General features: G+C 35.3%; 2 protein-coding genes and 1 long non-coding RNA gene across 10 annotated transcripts; 2 read left to right on the plus strand and 1 right to left on the minus strand.

Moving 5' to 3' along the window:
- Positions 1 to 624: 624 nt before the first annotated feature.
- On the plus strand, positions 625 to 8454 carry LOC114269491 (transducin family protein / WD-40 repeat family protein). Of its 8 annotated transcripts, none has more exons than XR_014350974.1 (11): positions 625 to 961; positions 1754 to 2270; positions 2431 to 2550; positions 2884 to 2961; positions 3043 to 3216; positions 3857 to 3934; positions 5355 to 5530; positions 5753 to 5911; positions 6137 to 6197; positions 6280 to 6873; positions 6993 to 7153. XR_014350974.1 is itself a non-coding variant. In XM_082906317.1 (11 exons), exons 2-10 carry the CDS (start codon positions 1836 to 1838, stop codon positions 7191 to 7193), a joined length of 1482 nt encoding a protein of 493 aa, XP_082762443.1. In that variant the 5' UTR covers positions 646 to 961; positions 1754 to 1835; the 3' UTR covers positions 7194 to 7213; positions 7942 to 8454. The 8 variants fall into 8 exon arrangements, 7 of the variants coding, with proteins under 7 accessions (XP_028066624.2, XP_082762443.1, XP_028066625.2 ...); XM_082906317.1 differs by lacking the exon at positions 6280 to 6873 and adding an exon at positions 7942 to 8454 and having other exon boundaries at positions 646 to 961; positions 6993 to 7213; XM_028210824.2 differs by lacking the exon at positions 6280 to 6873 and adding an exon at positions 7947 to 8454 and having other exon boundaries at positions 646 to 961; positions 6993 to 7213.
- LOC145807684 (uncharacterized) lies at positions 4032 to 4348 on the plus strand. Its single transcript, XR_014350975.1, has 2 exons — positions 4032 to 4170; positions 4314 to 4348. It is a non-coding gene; the product is annotated as an uncharacterized LOC145807684 (long non-coding RNA).
- A 2972-nt stretch (positions 8455 to 11426) lies between the features above and the next one.
- On the minus strand, positions 11427 to 13621 carry LOC114269492 (uncharacterized). Its single transcript, XM_028210830.2, has one exon. It carries the CDS (start codon positions 12884 to 12886, stop codon positions 11672 to 11674), a length of 1215 nt encoding a protein of 404 aa, XP_028066631.2. The 5' UTR covers positions 12887 to 13621; the 3' UTR covers positions 11427 to 11671.
- Positions 13622 to 19971: the final 6350 nt, after the last annotated feature.

Here is a 19971-nt window from a genome sequence, read left to right on the forward strand (position 1 = left end):
GGAAATTAAAAAAAAAAAATTAAATGTAAATGAATTTAAGTGCTATCAAATATTTGCATTTGGGTTTAAATGTTTGATTTTGGCCTTTTTTTTTTTTTTTTCTTATATATACATTTAATTTTTTTTTGTGTGTAGTTTATAGTAATCAAATAATATAAAAAATTTAATATGTTATGAAAAGTCAAACAAGGTGGGACCAAAATAACTAACAAATAAACATATTTAAAAATCTCAACCTAACATGGTCCAAAATATTTATCCCACCGGTCACTCCTCCGAAGAACTAAACTTTAGATTTTGTTACAAAAAAATGTTCTAAAAATTTTACAAAAAATTTTACAAAATATTTTATATGGGTGTGAGATTCATATTGTGTGAGTCCTACATTCATATAAGATATTTAATAAAACTTTTGATAGAATTTTTAAAATATCAAACCTTATTCATTTTGATATTTTAGTTTTCTAAATAAAATAAAAATTATCATCTCATTTAATAAATTTATAACAAATACAAAATTAACAATCAATAACTCACTAAAAAAGTATTAACGTGAATATTTTTATGGTATTTATTTATTTTTTTTTAATTTTGAATATTATTTTTGTGGTAGTAGACAATAATGGACGAGGATAAACAAGCTACGAAAGGAGAGATACGCGTTGTCCAAGCGAGTAACCGACGACAATACAACACGCGCGAAGTAGAAACAACCACGTTTCTATCCCACCCTTCACAAAAATTAAGAAGTGGCGACGACGACATTATCGACCCCTCCAAGAGGAGACTTCTTCACTCACTGTTACTCTCTCTCTCTCTCTCTCTCTCTCTCTCTCTCTATGTGAAACTCAACTAGCAATCACAAATCTTCGAACAACAAATCTGAAATTCCAAAGCTTCCAATTTTCTAGCTAATCTTTCTGATCTTTCTTCATCACCACCATCAACAACAGTGAAGAAGGTGAGTCACGCTCAATTTGATTTTGCTTTCATCTTCTCTCGCATCAGATTTCATTTTCTTCTTGATTTTCACCCACTGCCTCGTTCCATGGACGATCTAACTAATAATTGCTCGTTAGTTTCGAATTTGATCTAATTTCTGTTTATTTTTAGTTTTTTCAATTTCTATGCTCTGTTGTAATTTTTGTTTTAAAGTTAGGTTAAGAATATACAGATTGAGTTTCAGATTTTAGAGTCAGATTTTACCAGAACGAGTTGATTATTGTTACAATTGATAATAGAAATGCAGAGTTCGTGTTTGATAACATATAGAATTATTTGAATTTAGCAGAAGATAGCAGCTGATTTTAATTACATTTTGTTTAAATATCAAAAAAATAAAAATAGAATTGGATATTTTCGTATTTTAATTTTTTAGCTTTTATCAGCTTCTATGCAATAAATTATGTCCATTCATGAATTCTTGATTTGTCTATGCTCCTATGGTCATACCCAGGGCATTGACTTTTTTTTTTTAAAAAAAAAAATTCATTGATTTGTAGTGTGTCTATAAATGTATATATGTGTTCCATAGATGTATTAGAAGAAAGTAATGAAAATGCACTGAGTTTGGAAGCTGAAGATTGTCATTGAATGTGAAAATTGAAGTTGGTGATATTGTGGAAGTTAACTTCCATATTCAAAGATTCAAACACCTCTAAAGAGATTCAATGTAGTTAGACTCATCTGATTCTGGAAGTGTATAGCTTCATTTGTGAGCATATATTAAGAATTTACAATAGCTTCTTTGCAGGATTTGGAAGATCACCCCCGACTTACCCAACAGTGTTCGATGTCTATGCTATACAGATTAACAGCCATGGTTCTCAGTTAGAATGTACTTTCTTAACAGCAAGGCTGCTTTCAATAACATGGGGTATGCTATGAGTATATTGGAGCTAGACTCCGACCTATTGTGCGATAGTGGTAAGTCCACTTCTGAAGTTGGTGACAGCCATAGGATGCCCAACAAGTCATTGAATCATCTTGACCATGAAGTTGCTCAAGCAACAAAGCTCAGGTCAGCACCCAATGAACATCTGACCCGCATCCTACCGCGTAAGCGGGAGTTCCCTGTTTCAACAGTCAAGATGTTGGCAGGCCGGGAAGGTAATTATTCAGGAAGAGGAAGGTTCTCGGCAGCAGATTGTTGTCATTTTTCGAGTAGATATTTGCCAGTTAATGATCCTCAGCTTGTGGACCAGATGACTAGCCGGGCTTATGTCTCCCAGTTTTCAGCTGATGGTTCCCTCTTTGTTGCAGGGTTTCAAGTACTACTATCTTGTTTTGGAATTGGGTCTGAGAAATTAAAAATTTGACAGCTCTTTAATGTGCATGTTAAGTCTGTTCTGATTGTTCTCTTACCAGAAGGAAAAATGTAAAGTTTGATTTAGATTTAGTTATTTATTTATTTGTTCTTTCTCAATACAGGGAAGCAACATTAGAATATATAACGTGGATAAAGGGTGGAAAGTTCAAAAAAACATTCTTGCCAAAAGTTTGCGATGGACAATTACTGATACATCCCTTTCCCCAGATCAACGCTATTTGGTGAGTTCTTTTGCTTTTGTGTCAACTGAAATATGCATGTGAAGATGCAAACTATGATTGGAAATTTGTGTTCATCAAGACATGCAGGTATGTTGTGGCATTTCTTTGTATTATTCACTCTCATGCATTTCCCCCTCCCAGTTATATCTATGATGTTAAAATGTGCCCCCTTATTTGGAAGAACTGTTTGGAAGATGCTGTAATTGGTTAATTGAGATCCTTACAGTATCATTTGTAGTATATTCAAAATTACATTATGTTTGGTTTTTGCTCCCTCTCTCTCTGACTCTAAAGAAATCTCATTCTCTGTCAATTTGGACATCATTTTTACAGGTTTATGCCAGCATGTCACCTATTGTCCATATTGTTAATGTTGGATCCGCAGCAACAGAATCTCATGCAAACATCACGGTATTAAGTACAAAAATCCTTTGTTTTGGAATTTAGTAGACACTGCAATTTGGTGAACAACAACTAATCTATGTTGTGCAGGAGATTCATGATGGTTTGGATTTTTCTGATGACGATGGAGGATACTCTTTTGGAATATTTTCTGTGAAATTTTCGACTGATGGGCGAGAGCTTGTTGCTGGTAGCAGTGATGACTTAATATATGTTTATGACCTTGAATCAAATAAGCTTTCCCTTCAAATTTTGGCACACACGGTAGAGATACTATCTTGATAAAACTTTCTCTCTGTTGCATGTCTTTTTGATAGATAATAGCTGCTTTATGTCTTTCATCATGGTATGGGTATGATATTTTTCTCACCAAACAGAAAAGCATAAGCAGAACTGAAATTGTTCTCCAGATACACGGTTGAGACAGAAATTGGAAATAAATTGTTTACACCATTTAGTTTTCACGCAATCCGTTCAAGTTCTAACAATGCATGCCTTGCATGTAAGCATTGTTCCCACCACTTACCAGTAACCAATGATGTTGTTCTTTGGCAAACTTCTGTTAAGAAGTGAGATATGGGAATGTTAATATTAAATTAAAGGACATCCCCAAGTCTCATCCCCATTTATCTGGGGCAGATTTTGTTGGTTATTCAGCATAGGTTGGCTAAGTATCTGAAGTGTTGTTGCTGGGAGGGGTGGACTGGGTCTATTTTTTATGAAGTGGTTGCCCTTAGATTAAACTTGTATTCTCATGCTTGGTAGCCAAAGCTTTTACCATTGCCTAAAAAATGGCCCATAGAAATATTAATTGTCACTTTAGATATGGTTCTATTATAATTTGACTGTTGCGCTCTGTGAGTCTGTGAGAAAGTTAACATAATACATTTGTTTCCTGATGCAGTCTGATGTAAATACTGTATGTTTTGCTGATGAAAGCAGCCATCTTATTTATTCTGGGAGTGACGATAATCTCTGTAAGGTAAATCCTTAATACTTTTATGTTGCCTTCTTCATTGAAAATCTGAATACTGTTTTCCTTCTATATATGACATTTGTGTTTGTGGGTTTCATTTTATGCATCTGACATCTTTAGGGAATCATATTTTTCGAAGGTAACTAATTATTGTTGACAGTTAAATAAGAATATTTCTCCTAGTGGAATAACAAATTATGTCTCCAACTAGTTGGGTCAACTCTTTGTAATTATCAATTAAGGCCTCGTTTGGGGACTGACTATTTTAGTCAAAAAGTCAAAAAGCCAACTAAAACTAGTCACATCACCTCTTTACTTTTCTGCAAATTTTTTCGTAAAAAGCCAAAAAGTTACTAAAATAACCTGTTCCCAAACGAGGCCTAAGTTGAGTTTATTTTCTGAGGTCCTATGTTTCAATTATTGAAGTAATATGAAAAAAATGGCTGTTTTAAAATCAATCAGCTTGTTTGGTTTGAGTTTTCTGAATTCACCTTTCAGAAAATTGAAAATTTTTGTTTCTATATTTTTTTGTTTTCATTGAATTTTTAAAATATTTTAAGCATTTTTTAAAAAATTTTTAGACACATCTAACATAAATACACTTCAAAAGTATAATATTTGTGAAAAAAATCCATAAAAAATTCACTAAATACCAAAAAAAAAAAAAAAAAAAAACAAGAATTCAGTTTTTGTATTCTTGTGTATTTATTGATTTTTTGAAATATTTTTTTACATATATTTTACTTTTTAGATACATCTAAGAATGTGCATCTAAAACCAGAAAAAAAAAAATGCTTGAAATTTTAAAAATATTCACTAAAAATAAAATAAAAAACGAAAAATAAAAAACTCAATTTTTAGAAAATTAAAACCAAACACAGTGAATATTTTTCAAAATAACATATATGTCATGGTGTTAATATAGAGGCAAATCTAGGTTTATGATTTCAGTCATCAGGTCACCATAGTACATAGATTCAATAGAAAAATCTCTTTGTGAACAATGAGTTAGGAAAGCTGGGTTTAGAATTTCCACAAGCTATTCATGTGGTGTTAATATAGAGGCAAATCTAGGTTATGATTTCAGTCAGCAGGTCACCAAATTACATAGAAGTGATTCAGCACAATAATCTTTTTACAAGCAATGATTTAAGGAAAAAGCTGGCTTTAGAATTTCCACAACCAGAAGCTTCTTTCTTTATCTTCTTTCTCTGTTGATGGAAAACATGATGTAGAGACTGGACTATTCAATGGATTACTAATATCTGGAAGGTTTATCCTCTAAATTTGAGACAAACGGTTAAAAGAATATTTTAAAGTAACCTTTTGATTCTTAATAAAATTTTCTATACTGACAAAGTGATAAAGTTTGTAAAAATTTGCATTAGCTTATTTAATTTTGCATGTTAACTTGTTACTGTGATAGGTTTGGGACAGACGTTGCTTTAAAGCAAAGGGAAAGCCAGCAGGGGTCCTGGTGGGACACGTAGAAGGGATTACATTTCTTGACAGCCGTGGAGATGGTCGTTATTTCATTTCCAACGGTAAAGATCAGACCATCAAACTTTGGGATATCCGGAAAATGTCTGCCAATGCTACTGGGTATGCTCACTTCCAGGCCTATTTGTAATTACTTGTTTATTTTAAATGATCAAAATCGTGAAAAGGATGAGTTATCAATCAAACTTTCTGAGTCAACTAATGAGTTGTGTCTCATTGTGCCAAAATTTTGTTTGACTTTAGTCCAAAATGTTGTACATGTTGAACAGCTTTGAAAGAGCTAATAGGAACCCCTGTAATACATTTTTCCTTCCTCAATTTCAGCAAACCTGGATTTGGGCATTATGAATGGGATTACCGACGGATGGACTACCCATCTCAGGCAAGAGGTTTAAAGCACCCAAATGATCAATCATTGGCCACATATAAAGGTCATTCAGTATTGCGCACTCTCATTCGCTGTTACTTTTCGCCCACATATAGGTAACACTAACTATGTAAATCTCTTTCCCTATACATTGGGGCTGTTATTTTGAAGTTATGGATTTGTTTTCTTAGTTAGCTCAGTTCAACAAGCTTTGCAAGTTGCATCCTATCTTGGTTTTACATGAAGAAACTCTATTTGCCTATTTGTTGAGAGCATATATAAACACCATTTAACAACTTTAGCTAACATGTTCTCAAATTTCTTGATTGATTTTTTCACAGCACTGGTCAGAAGTACATCTACACTGGATCTCATGATTCTTGCATATACATCTATGATGTGGTACGTAATGAAATCTATTGACTGTTTTTCTCTTTTCTGAATGCTTTACCCCAGTACAAACCAAAGTTCTTTATCAGAACAGACGTGCAGGAGGTTGCAATTCTTTGATTCCGTTCTGTGCTTGTGGTTTGCATGAAGGGAGATTCAAAATCATTCTTACATGGGATATCTTAGGGAAATTTACTGTGAACACACAATTATATTGAAGATGTGGCAAAGATTTCTTTTGGTGTTTCGAAGGAAAGAACATAAATATCATAATTGGACAGATATGATATATACGAGAGAGGAAATGTTATGCGTGCATGCGTTGTTTACAATTGCCATATTAAACATAGCGTAGTAAGTGACTTGTGCAAAACCGTGGTTTTACTAAAGCATTAAATAATAGAACAAACACACAGAATCAAGAACACAATATATACTTGGTTCAGCAGGGTGTGCCTATTTCCACAGCAGAGAGTTATTAATCCACATAATCAGTAAGAATTATAAGAAGACTCTGAACCACTCAAGGCAACTCTCTATTCTGTAACACTCATGCCTGAAAATTGCAATATATGCCTTGGCCTAACTGCCTCAACCCTCCACTCCTTAAAAGCTCCTTACAATACTCTGAGCATACGGTAATGACAAGAAGACATCTCACAACATGACTCTTGAAGACCTCATTCATGTAAATCCACTACATTGACATTCCCTGCAAGAATGCCGGTATATAGCATGTACAATTTGTAATGGTAATCATTTTTCCTACCTTCTAATGCGAAATTCTTTTGTACGGTTGTTCTGAAGGTGAGTGGAGCTCAAGTGGCAAGACTCAAGCACCATGAATCAACAGTGAGAGATTGTAGTTGGCACCCTCAATACCCAATGCTTGTTAGCTCTTCTTGGGATGGAGATATTGTAAAATGTGAATTTTCCGGGAGTGCAGAAACACCAACCCCTTTGAACAAGAAGGCAAAGAAGAAAATCAGCATGAGACATTTTTATTGAAGGCTGCTCACGAGGCCCATGTAAGTTCTTTAATGTATGATCACATGTGAGTAATTATATAATGTTTAAAGAGTGGATTATGTTACTTAACTTATGATCGAATAAGAAAGTGTAACCACTGCTCAAATGTGATTTGTATTCATTCTGCAATTTGATTGTACATAAACAACAATTTACTGTGAGAAATGCTATATGTTGATGTCTTGCCACGATTGTAAAAAATAAAAAATAATAATAATCAGCTGACATCTTGCCAGGATCAGCTGATCTCATGATTTTTTTTTTGTAATTTTTTTGTTTTAATCAGCTGAGACTAGTATTTATACTATTGTTATTTTTAGCTCGCATTTCGGATATAATGTCCAATTGAACACCACAAAAAAGACATACGAGGATAGGAAAAAAATAGGATAAATTACAAATAGACCCCTTGAGGTTTGCTTAAAATACTAATTGCCTTCTGTGGTTTGAAAAATTACAAATGTCTTTCTGTCAGAATTTTTCATTTAACAGAATTAATTGAAAAAGTGAAATTTCTAACTGTTCACCTATACAATAATAAAATTATCTGAATTATTAATTGAAATAAAATTTTAACATTATTAAAAACTGTTAATTAACTTGATGATTTATTAATAAAATAATAATCCTTCGTAGCTTGAATTTCTCCCCCCGAATTCCCCGACTGCGCAAAATGACGTCGTTTTGAGCAGTTTTTTTTTTTTTTTTACCTCTTTATGTCTGAAAGAGCAGAGACAAAGAGAGAAGAAGATGAAGAGAAAGAGAGAGAAAGAGAAGAGAGGGGAAGAGGGAATGTAGAGAGAGAGGGGGTTGATCGCTGATCGTCGCCGCCTCTGCCTCCGATCGTCGCAGCCCAGCTCCTCCCGCTTCCGCCTCCGCCTCCGATCGCCGCAGCCCAACACGATTTTTTTGATTATTATTTTTTATTTTAATTTTAATTTTTTTATTTTTTCTGGATCTAAAATGAAGGGAAAAAAAATAAAAATAAAACTGTTGGCTGGTGTTGAGGATGATGATGGTGATGTTGATGATGAAGATGAATGGTTGAATTTTTTATTTTTATTTTTTTTTATTTTTTTTCTGGATCTGATGATGTTGTTGATGATGAAGATGAATGGTTGATGATGAAGATGTTGTTGTTGTTGTTGTTGTTGTTGTTGTTGATGATGATGAATGTCTTGTTGATGAAGATGTTGTTGAATGGCTTGCTAAATTTATTTTTTTTTTTTTTTTATGGATCTGATGAATGGGTGGTCTCTCTGTCTCTGCTACTTTTTTCTTCTTCTTTCTTCTTCTTTTTTGATTTTCTTCTGCCAGTTATTGGAAAAAAAAAAAAAAAAAAATCAAAATGACGAAACGACGGCGTTTTGATTTCGGGCAAAATTTGAGCTTGAGAATTTTGAGCTACGTAGCATAACTGTTAATAAAATAACTTATTTGTTATGAAATTAAAAACTTTAGAGGTGCATAATGTAATTTCTAAAACAACGTGGAGTAATTTATAATTTAAGCAAATCTCAAAGGGTATATTTGTAATTTATTCAAAAAAAAATATGTGGAACCAAAAAGGATAACAAACCAATAGTCCACTGACCCCTTGTATCATGTGAACAAACGAGGCTTTTGACTGTCCAGCCTTGCAATTTGATTATATTAAAGAACAAACACTCAGAAAGTGGGAAAAGAAATGAAAAGAAAAAAAAAACATACTAAAGAAAAAGAGAGATTTTGTCCTCAGGTGTTATTATTGAAATGGAATAAAAAAGCTATACGTGTCCCCACCACTGCCAAATTTAGACATTGACTATAGGTATGTAAAAAATACATTAAATGGTTACCAAAGTGCCAAGGAAGACAGATAGCAAGTAGAAAGACAAATTAATCAGACATTAATGTATTGTTTGCCTAAACGGCGAAGCAGGTAAAAAGTTTGTACTTGCTTCTCCAACAACTCCTCCATACTCATTTCAATCCCTACCTCTTCTAACAAGCCTCCATGCCCATAAACCAGACCCTACTAACAAAAACACCAAAAAAAAAAAAGTTACGGAACTAAACTTAATTCCTTGATTTCCCCTTTTCTCCAATAAATTCAAAGTTCAAAACATAGCTATAGGGTTTGACATGTCAAATTTTGAAAAGTTGTTGATCATTGAAAATGTGTTTGAACTTTGAAAATTAAAATTTATAATCAAATCAATATCCGAACGACAAAAGGGTTGAAGGAATGTGTGGAATGAGAGATAGAGAGTCATACATAGTAGTAAGTTTACGGGGATTGATGATCTCTCTCTCTTGGGTTTGGTTGCTTTCTGCGAAATTGCTTGGTAGCTAGGGTAGGTAGTGTTTTCTCATTATCAAGGAAGGGTACCTCAAACTTCTGTATATATGTAAAAATGTGTACATATTTAAGCCTCATTTGTCCTTTCCCATGTCTCATTTGCCACTTCTCTGTGTGCCAAAGTATTATATATAAATATAACATGTCAAAGATTTACACTTTTTTTTAAATGTCAATGGTTGGAACAGCAATGTTAGGTATCATGAAAAATCTTTCATGAAAATGGTCATGAAAGATTTGTGACCTTTGGATTACACTTACAATAAAGCACCACACAATAATCAAGGTAATCTAAGGGTCACAAATTTTTCATGACCCTTTTCATGACAAAACTTTCATGATCTCTAACATTTCTCATGGTTGGAAGGCTCAAAGGTCAAGGGAGGTTCACTTGCAAAGAAACCTTCAACATAAACTTAACAAGGAGTATACATAGGCGCTGTTTGGGAACCTGAGGTTCAGGCTATTATAGCTTAAAATGAGAAATAAGCAAAAAAGCGGTCCTGTTCACAGTTTTTTAAAATATATATATATATATATATAGGCTGCAGCCCGGACAGTGTAGGCTGTGCCTACATTGTCACAACCTCAAAATGTTACATCAACGGCAAAATTACCATTTTGTCCCTTTATATCAATTTTAAAAATTATAATTTTAAGGACAAATTTGTCATTTTAAATTCAAATATCATTTCAACACATTTTTCAATACAACCACTCAAATAAAATCCATCTCATCTTCCCAAACACAAAAACTAAAATAGCCTACTAAAATAGCCACTTCTCAAACGAGGCCATAATGAAACAGTATTTTTATGACGGGCCTATCATTTAACATGTATGATTAAAGTTGGTATTTTGTATAATTGGTTTTATGGTTGGATATGTAATCATACACTTGTTATCATAAACATTGTCAATAGCCTTGTTTCACTGACACTTCCATATGGGAGGAGGTGTGATTGAGCCTCCATCAAATTAATCACAAAATATATTCATTGGATCGATCATGCACTAAATGTAAACTCAGGGTTCAATTAATGACTAGATGTATGGGTTTTTTTTATTATTTTAAATAAAGACTAATTAATATAAAAATTTGAGTATGACACTTTAAAAAAGAAAAAAACTGAATTAACACATCTAATAATAATAAGAAGTAGTGTTATCCGAACGAGAAGAACATAGAGAATGTGATTGAATTTAAATATATCATTTTAAAATAAAAATACTCACAAAATGGCAACTACAACAACGGTATCATTCTGGTAAAAGATATTTCAAAATTTCTCTCTTTTTTTAAGAATCTCTAGAAAAATGAAATCATGTTTATGTTTTGACCATCTAATTTCCCTGAACTCCTTAATTCAAATGATGTCTCGTTAAAGGGCAAAAAAAGGAAAGTGAGTTCTACTCTATATCATTTTCTACTAATGACTTTATTACTTGAACTTAAGCACTTTTTCTAACAGTATTTAGTTAGGTTTCAAACTCATAATTTAAAGTGAACAAAAGGTTCCATATCAAACCTCCAAATGCGTGAAGAATGATAGTAACACTCATCAAAGGAGGTCCCATTGTATAAATAAAGATGATTTTTCATTAATGCCTGCCCTTGCAAAATGGATAAAAAACAAAAAAAAAAAAAAAGTAGAAATTATAACACAAGTCAGGAAAATCATGTGGCCATAAGCCCTTCTAATAAAATCATTTTTATTTTTATTTTATTTTATTTTTAAGTCACTTGCTATTAGTTGAATACACCACCAATTTTCTCACCCAACACACAAACATGCCAAGAAAAAAACATGTGAAGTGAGATTAATGTAAAAACATATATCAACCACCATATTTTTGGTAAAAAAAAGAAGTAAGTTAAAAACATATAAAAGATATCATTAGAAACATATATTGGTCTTTCCTAAGTACTGCTTTATATATCTACCTATGCACATTCAATTTAATTTATTTGTGATTTACCCACATTATCAACCAAAAAAAAATAATAAAATTAAATGAATTCAAAACTCGTGCAAAAACATATAAACCACATTATAAATCTATAGTTATGTTATCTTTCCCTTTCTGCCCTTGACAATAAAATGAATTCTCCAATTTATCCCCTCCACGCACTGCACTGTGCAGTAGGCCTCGCCTTCTGCTTCCCAGCCTTCAATGGGCAAGGTGTCTGCAGTGGCGGAACCATACAATTATATTGTAAACACAACGAACTGCTCAGTGGAATCTCAGCCGTTGGATTGATCTCAATCCCCGTAAGATAATTATGCTGTAGATATAATATCTGTATACTAGCAGCCAGTAACCGGTCCACGAAGCTGCCCGGAACCTGACCTATGAACCGGTTATTATTCAGGTATAGGTTCTGTACGGTCGATAGCATTGGTGAGATTTGGCCCGATAGCATGTTGTAGCTGAGATCAACGGTCGGGATTGTGACATGATCAACCGGTTGGACCGGACCGGAAAACGAATTTCTTTGTAGTTGAAGGTTTGTGATTGGGAAACTGAATACTCTGCCCGGAATGGTGCCCGTGAACCGGTTCATGCTCAGGTCGAGATAGTTTAAGCGGTTGAGCCGGGTTAAGAGGCGGTCCACTGGACCGCCCAACCGGTTCGAGGACAATGAGAGGTATTGGATTGACGGAGGAAGAGAAGTTCGTAAGAGTGAACCGGAGAGATCGTTGTGCTTGAGGTCGAGCCGAGTTAGGGTTTGTGAAGAGAAATGAGGGACTGAACCGGAGAGACGATTGTGGCAGAGAATGACGTTGGACAACGCCGGTAGACTTCCGATCGGCCAAGGAATCGTTCCGGTGAGTTGATTGAAACTGAGATCGAGAGTTTGAAGCCCCCGGAGCAGACCGAGAGTCGCCGGAATTCCGCCGGAGATGAAATTCCCGCTTAGGGCTAGGAACCGGAGCTTCTTCAATTGCGACATTGATGGTGGAAGCGAACCGATGATTCGACCAGGAACGATGGTGAACTCGGCGAGAGAAGTGAGTTTTCCGATTGCAGGATCAAGCCGGCCGGTCAGACCTGGTGAACCGGCTCTCGGATTGCCGAGATTCAATGCAATGACCTTGTCACTGTCGCAGTAAATCCCAGCGAAGTTGCAGGGGTCGGAAGTGAAATCCCAGGAGGAGAAGTAGTTGGATCCAGGCATGTCATGTAGGGCTTTTCGAATAGATTGGAGAGCGAGGAAATCAATTGGGTCTAAGATAGCGAAAGCTATGAAACCACATTGAAGAATACACAGTAAATGAGTTAGGGCTAATAGCATTGTCTTGGTCTTCCTCAACACTATCACCGCCATTGTTGTAGCTGAAGTGAGAACGAGAGAGGGTTTTGGAGAGGGGTTTTATAGGAGTGGGATTGAGCTTTTTGGGGTGCTTTTCCGTGAGAAGAAACTTACATGGTACCTGTTTCTCGTGTGAAATGGCCGTGAATGCTTTAATGGAGACAGTAGCAGCATCAAAGTCCAAGATTCAGGAGAGAGAGAGTAGCTTGGGGAGAAAGCAAAGAGCTTTTTGGTGATCTTCTTCTTCTTGACGCTTCGTCTCTGCGTGGAATAGCTTTAGCTTCTCAGATAAGTTGCAAATGACTTCTACTAATAACTCTCTGCTTCGGCGATCAGTCTCTCGGGTTATTTTTTCTAGTTCTGTTTTTTTTATTTATTTATTTAACTATGAATATTAACAGTGGTTTTTTTGTTTCTTTCAGGACTAGGTTCGGCGGGGTTAAACGGTTGTCCAAGCCTAGGTGGAAAGGAGAAGGAGAGGTTCGGAGTGGCAGGTCAGCACCGTCGGGCTTCGCTGTTATAGGGACGAGGACCACGTGACCATGAGGATGTTGCCTGAGAACATTTCCAATGGAGTTTTCAAATAGTTGTCAAAAACTATAATTTAGTGATAGTGATAAAAAGTGAGTTTTCACTGACTTATTATTTTACTTGTTAAAGATGATATATGTCATATCTGTTTTTAAATTTGACAAGTAAAATAACAATTGTCAAATATGTCATATCAGTAAATATGAACATATTTGTGGCTCCAAATTTAGTTTAAAAAACAGAATTGAAACAATAAAAAATCAAGTAATTTTTCTATTTAATTTTTTTCTAATTTTTTTAATTTTCTAATTTTTTATATTTGTTTAGTCAGGAATAATATAAATATATAATTTTTTTTTTACAAATAGTTAAAAAAATGTCATAAAAGACAAAAAAAAAACAAAAATAAAATCACAAAAAAACTTATATCCAAACAATACTTACAAACTTGGAAAGAAAAATGGTTGAGAATTGCCAAAATAGCAAGTGACCATTGGAGCACTATTGCTATAATTTGACAAAATAACACTATTCACTACTAAATTATAGCAATAATAATAATATTATAGTAACAACTATTAGAGATGCTCAATGAGGCACAACCATTAAACCGATTTTATTGGGCATTTTTTTTTTATGAAGTACTAATATGCTCTATAAATTTATTTATAATTTTTATATTTTATATTTTATATACTGAAGTGGGTTATTACATATCGCATGGAAATTACTTAGGGTTTTTTTATTTCAATTTTTTGAATTTAATTTTCTAAAAATTGTGTTTTTTATTTTTCATATATATATTTTTATTTTTGGTTAATATTTTTAAAACTTTAAACATTTTTTTAAAAACTTTTTTTTGATACACCTTATTTAGATGTACTAAAAAGTAAAATATTTATAAAAAATATTTTAAAAAATAATAAATATATAATAATACAAAAAATCATATTTTTTTAAATATATTTTTGGAATTTAGTGAATTTTCTAAAAAAAAAATTCACAAATATTATATTTTTTAAGTGTATTTATGTTAAATGTATTTGAAAAAAAAAAAAAAAAGCTTAGAATATTAAAAAAAATTCAATGAAAACAAACAAAAAATATGAAAAATAAAAAAAATTAATTTTATAAAAAGTAAATCCTGAAGATAGGAACCAAACGAACCTAATAGTTTTCTTCTAATAATGCTAGAACAATAATATAATATCACACCATTTCTCACCGGGCTCTGTTGGGGACCCCCAGTGACCCCAGTGCCACATGGGGGGCTGCCATTGGCTGAAAACCTTAAAAAAAAAAAAAAAAAATTTTGGGCCAATGAAAAGAGACCCAGCACGCCTACTAGGGTCTCATGCATTTTCCATTTCTCACCCATGATATTCAATTCAATAATATTTCATCACAGAAATATTTACAAAATTTATCACAATTTTGTAGAGTTCATTATAAACACGTGGTAATTTATTATTCGCAATTTTCAACACTTAGATTATGGTTTGGTTTAAAAAGTTTACAGTTCAATATAGTTCTTAAATTAAAATTTTAAATAAGAAAGAGAGTGAAATACGAACTTAAATTTTAAAGTCTAATTAAAAACTTTTTATTTTATTTTTGCAGTATTATTTAGGGAGATTTATTAAAAAATCCCTTTTCAAGTATTTGTGTCCCAATTAGTCCATAAGATATTATTGTATTCTATTAAGTCTTATTATTTAAACATTTGATCTATCAAATCTTAATTCTCATATTTAAAGTATTTTATGAATATTTCTATCTTTATAAATATTTTTTAAACGATTAGCAATTTGGTGATGTGAATATTCATATTTACAATGTAAACATTTATATCATGAAATATTCATATTGTAAATGTAAATATTATTAAGAATATTTTGATAACTATATTATTTATGAAAAAATGTACCCATTATTTATGAGAAGAGAGGTGAGGGAGGGCATGAGAGGGAGTAAATTACACCGAGCCTAATGAGAAGCCACGTAGGAATGAATGCCACATACCGTGCGCGAGATGATAAAGCCGGTTGTTCCCGTAGGTAAGGGCCTGTTTGGGCTTTTTGGAGTTAATTTCATTTGAGGACAGCTGTCGATCGTCCGATCATATTCTCCTCGTCGTTTTGTGGAGTGAAAACTCTGTGTGAATCTTTTCTTTACACTTTCCAGCTTCCTTCCACCGTCAGATTTCTAATAGGGCTGCCAGGGTAGTGTGTGTGTACCAAGCAGGCCCACTCTAGTCAGTCCACTTTCATCTGGGCCATTCTACCGTCAGCATCTAGGCCCACTTAACAATGGGTCCAAATACTAACTGATAGTAATGTTAGGTTAGGTTTGGGAATAATTAGCGGAATGTGGTGGGATATTGCGATTAGGTCATAAAGTTGAGAGAAAGAGTTTATTTATATTTATATCCAATAACATGATTTTCATATTATCATAATGTTCTTGCTAACAAGTGTCATTAGGCACAAGAACGAAACTAAAAAAAAAAAAAATCTTAATTTTAAACAATATTTTAAGAATATGCATTAGTATTTGATTTTATCACAAATGAAAGACTTGGTTCGAACTAAGTAGATAAGCGGTAAGTCAAAGCCAACACCATTGAGCTATTCTTGAAGCTTGAGATTGAGAATGGATACTGTGGGGACATAATTTTTGAATGACAACACATAGCCGAGGTGACACCGAAGTGTCAGCCGAGGTGTCACGTGTCCTGGTCATGATGCTGAGATGATCTCGGATAAACCGAGGTTATTTGCGAGAATACCGGAATCCGGGATAAGCGGATAAAGGACAAGAGTCCTAAAATGGGAGAAGACTTTAGTTTGGGTAAAGATAAGACTCTTAGAAAGTTTATCCTAATCCTACTGGGAGTCCAAGATGAGCAGTAATCCTAAGTCCATTAGAGCTAAGCTTCTATTGGGACTAGGATTATGTTGGCTATAAAAGAGAGGCACCCTCATGGGTCTAAGGTATGTTTTCTTATGTTCTGTCTAGTGAGTTAAGCACTATTAGTTAACTTTGAAAGATATACTGACTTGATCGTCGGAGTGCCCCCAGGTGGACGAACCACCGCCGGAATCTTCTCTTTTTGTTGCAGGCCAGATAGGTGCCATCTATTCTGTCAGTGCTCTTCAGCTGAATACTGAGTTGGCAGTATGGTCGGAAAATCACTCACACAATTTGGCGCAGTCTATGGGAAAGAAAGGAGAATAGATGGCCAACGACGGACAGAAAGAGAAGGTTGGGGACGACACCCATACTGAGAGTGGGAAACATATTGACCTTGACGTTGAAGATGACAACTGCAACAAAGAAACTCGTGATAAGAATCACGGAGGAAAGGACATCGACCAAGAGGGCGGCGTACCGAAGAAATCGTACCGGAGCGGGTATTATAACGAAGACGACCTCCAGGTATGGAAAGATAGATGCCTGCGGAGGGACGATGAGATGAAGGGAATGACAGACAAATTGGCGGACCTATAAACGGTCGTCAATTTCATGATGCAGAACAACGTCATGTAGCCACCGTTCCCGCTACAAGATACGCTGATTCCAGCGGCCAAGAAAGATACCCAGAAAGGGGGGCAGAAAGCGGTTCATGCAGTCCCTCAGCATGGCGGGACCAAGGGACAGTCTCACCGGCCTTCGCGGGAGGTCGGGCATGGAGAATCCCAGAAGGCACGTCGAATAAAAGAAACCTGCACCAAAGAACATCAGGATGTTCAGGGGAAGGAACTCTGTTTCGACACGACCAGTGGAGGGAGGTCCAAAAGGACTTACAATGACGCTAGAAGTGGTGCGCCAAAGAGGTTGAAATCCAGAGATAGCCGAGCCCTTGGACGAATCAAAGAGGATCTAGGAGATCACCTACAGAGAAAGCAACAAAATACCGAGGTAACCTCCTCGATCAAACCGAGAACGCCGTTCTAGGAAGAATTAGACAAAGTTGAGGTCCCGAAGAGATTCAGTATGTCGAGGTTCCAAATATACGATGGGAAGTCGGACCCCAATTTTCACGTCGGATTATACCTGAACGCGATGGCGTTTTACATTAGGAACGAGTCGTTACTTTGCAAAGTGTTCCCCTCATCATTCGGGGAAATTGCATCGGACTGGTTTCACAAGTTGCCGAAAGAAATTGTGAAAACCCGGGAAAGCCTGGCCGAGATGTTTGTGGCCAGGTTCGTGACAAACAAACTACAGTCATTGAGGGTAGACGCCCTAATGGCCCTGAAGATCGGTGAGGATGAAAGCCGTAGGCCTATGCCAAAAGATATTATGAGGTATTCAACCGAATACCAGGATGCAACCAAGAGGTGGCGGTCATGTCATTTAAAAACGGCTTGAAGGATGACTGACTGCTTCGAAAATCACTGGCAAAGACATTGCCGAAAAGCATGGAGGAGTTGATGGCCAGAATAGAAAAGTATGCCAGAGTCGAGGAAGACACGCCGAGGACAAAGGCGTCCAAACAAGAGAAGAGAAATGGTTCGCCGAAGCAAAGCCGAGATAATACTGGACATGAGAACAGATTCCAAATCTGGAATCCCAGATCCCAGAAGACAAAATCTCGGCTTAGATGATTAAGTCCGAGGAGAGAAGAGCTTGGCCTAAGTTAAAGAATTTTTTCCACAAAGGAGTATGTGGAAGCCATGCAGGGGGCAGATCCCCTGCCCATAGAGCAATATCAAGGTCAAAGCCACTTGCCTAATGAGAACCCAAGTGGAACTTAAGTTCACATTAGAGGGCAAAGGGCTGAAGAATGATGCTTGGGAGTTGGAATTTCACAAGCCGAGATTATGTTTAACACTTATTGAAACTTGAGAAAAGTTTACAAGTTGAAGTCAAACCGAGATTATGTTTAACACTTGTTGAAACTTGAGAAAAGTTTACAAGTTGAAGTTAAACCGAGATTATATTTAACACTTGTTGAAACTTAAAAAGTTTACAAGTTGAAGTTAAACCGAGATGATCTTTAACACTTGTTAAAACTTGAGAAAAGTTTACAAGTTGAAGTTAAACCGAGATGATGTTTAACACTTGTTGAAACTTGAGAAAAGTTTACAAGTTGAAGTTAAACCGAAATTATGTTTAACACTTGTTGAAACTTGAAAAAAGTTTATAAGTTGAAGTTAAACCGAGACTGAGGTTAAACACTTGTTGAAATTTTTTGAAAAAATTACAAGTTGAAACCAAGGTTATGCTAAGAAAGGTACTTGGGTACTTGCCGAGAATCGTACAAGAGTAAAAAGAAGACACATGCAACCACGTTGAAAGAAGAAATTAAAGAATGCATTTAGAAAAGGAAAGAAGGCACTTCGGCCTAACATTGAAGAATTATTGTTTAGATTACAAAAAGGCCGGTGTGAAGTATGCCGGGGTCAGACGATGGTAATGAGCAAAAAAGTACAACGAAAGTTGCAAAGAAGGATTTGAGAGAAATTTTTTTTTCAAAAACATGAAAATTGGCAATTATAGTGCCTTGGAGGACGTGCCTGTCAGACAGCACGCGCAAAAATGGTCAGACAGCACGCGCAAAAATGATGCGACTTGATGGCGCGTATCAGATCCGGTCCAGTAAGGGAAAGACACATGGTGAAAACGGTTGAAATACTGTGCGTACTAGCTCATACGCATGCTGGAACTCTTGGAGTTCTTGATTCAATGAAGCAAATACCTCGGCTAGGAGGACGATTTCGGTTGAGAAATTTGAACGAAATTAGTCGTTGGTTCTAAAGCATTTATGAAAGCAGACTATAGGTCTTGGTCATATTGAGCCGACGAGTTCTGACTCCGGCAATAGACGATGAAGCAAGCTTAGCCGACGTGCTAAATGGAAGAAATGATATAGGTTCTATCAGCTCAGGATGCCAAGGTAATAGAACTTAGGGGGCAGTTGTGGGGACATAATTTTTGAATGACAACACGTGGCCGAGGTGACACCGAAGTGTCAGCCGAGGTGTCACGTGTCCTGGTCATGATGCTGAGATGATCTCGGCCAGGCCGAGGTTATCTGCGAGAATACCGAAATCCGGGATAAGCGGATAAGGGACAAGAGTCCTAGAATGGGAGAAGACTTCAGTTTGGGTAAAGATAAGACTCTTAGAGAGTTTATCCTAATCCTACTGGGAGTCCAAGATGAGCAGTAATCCTAAGTCCATTGGAGCTAGACTTCTATAGGGACTAGGATTATGTTGGCTATAAAAAGAGGCACCCTCATGGGTCTAAGCTATGTCTTTTATGCTCTGTCTAGTGAGTTAAGCACTATTAATTATCTTTGAGAGATATACTAACTTGATCGTCGGAGTGCCCCCGGGTGGACGAACCACCGCTAGAATCTTCTCTTTTTGTTGCAAGTCAGACAGGTGCCATCTATTTTGTCAGTGCTCTCCAGCTGAATACTAAGTTGACAATGTGATCGGAAAATCACTCACACAGTAAGAATCGTAATAAAATTTATATTAAAGTTTCAAAAGTACGTATGAAGTAATGAATCTAAAAAAATGTTAAATAGATTCGTTTTCTACTTGCATAAAAAATAA

Source organism: Camellia sinensis, chromosome 14 (assembly GCF_055761805.1).
Source record: "Camellia sinensis isolate YWXY chromosome 14, ASM5576180v1, whole genome shotgun sequence".
Taxonomy (NCBI): Eukaryota; Viridiplantae; Streptophyta; class Magnoliopsida; order Ericales; family Theaceae; genus Camellia; species Camellia sinensis.

What these genes read in the sequence shown, in the direction of transcription:
- LOC114269491 (XM_028210823.2), top strand. Translation starts at nt 1,836, where the DNA reads ATGTACTTTCTTAACAGCAAGGCTGCTTTCAATAACATGGGGTATGCT. An exon ending in CCCCAGATCAACGCTATTTG is followed by an intron (nt 2,551 to 2,883) that starts GTGAGTTCTTTT and finishes TCATTTTTACAG; the next exon opens with GTTTATGCCAGCATGTCACC. An exon ending in GTGACGATAATCTCTGTAAG is followed by an intron (nt 3,935 to 5,354) that starts GTAAATCCTTAA and finishes TTACTGTGATAG; the next exon opens with GTTTGGGACAGACGTTGCTT.
- LOC114269492 (XM_028210830.2), bottom strand. Translation starts at nt 12,886, where the DNA reads ATGGCGGTGATAGTGTTGAGGAAGACCAAGACAATGCTATTAGCCCTA.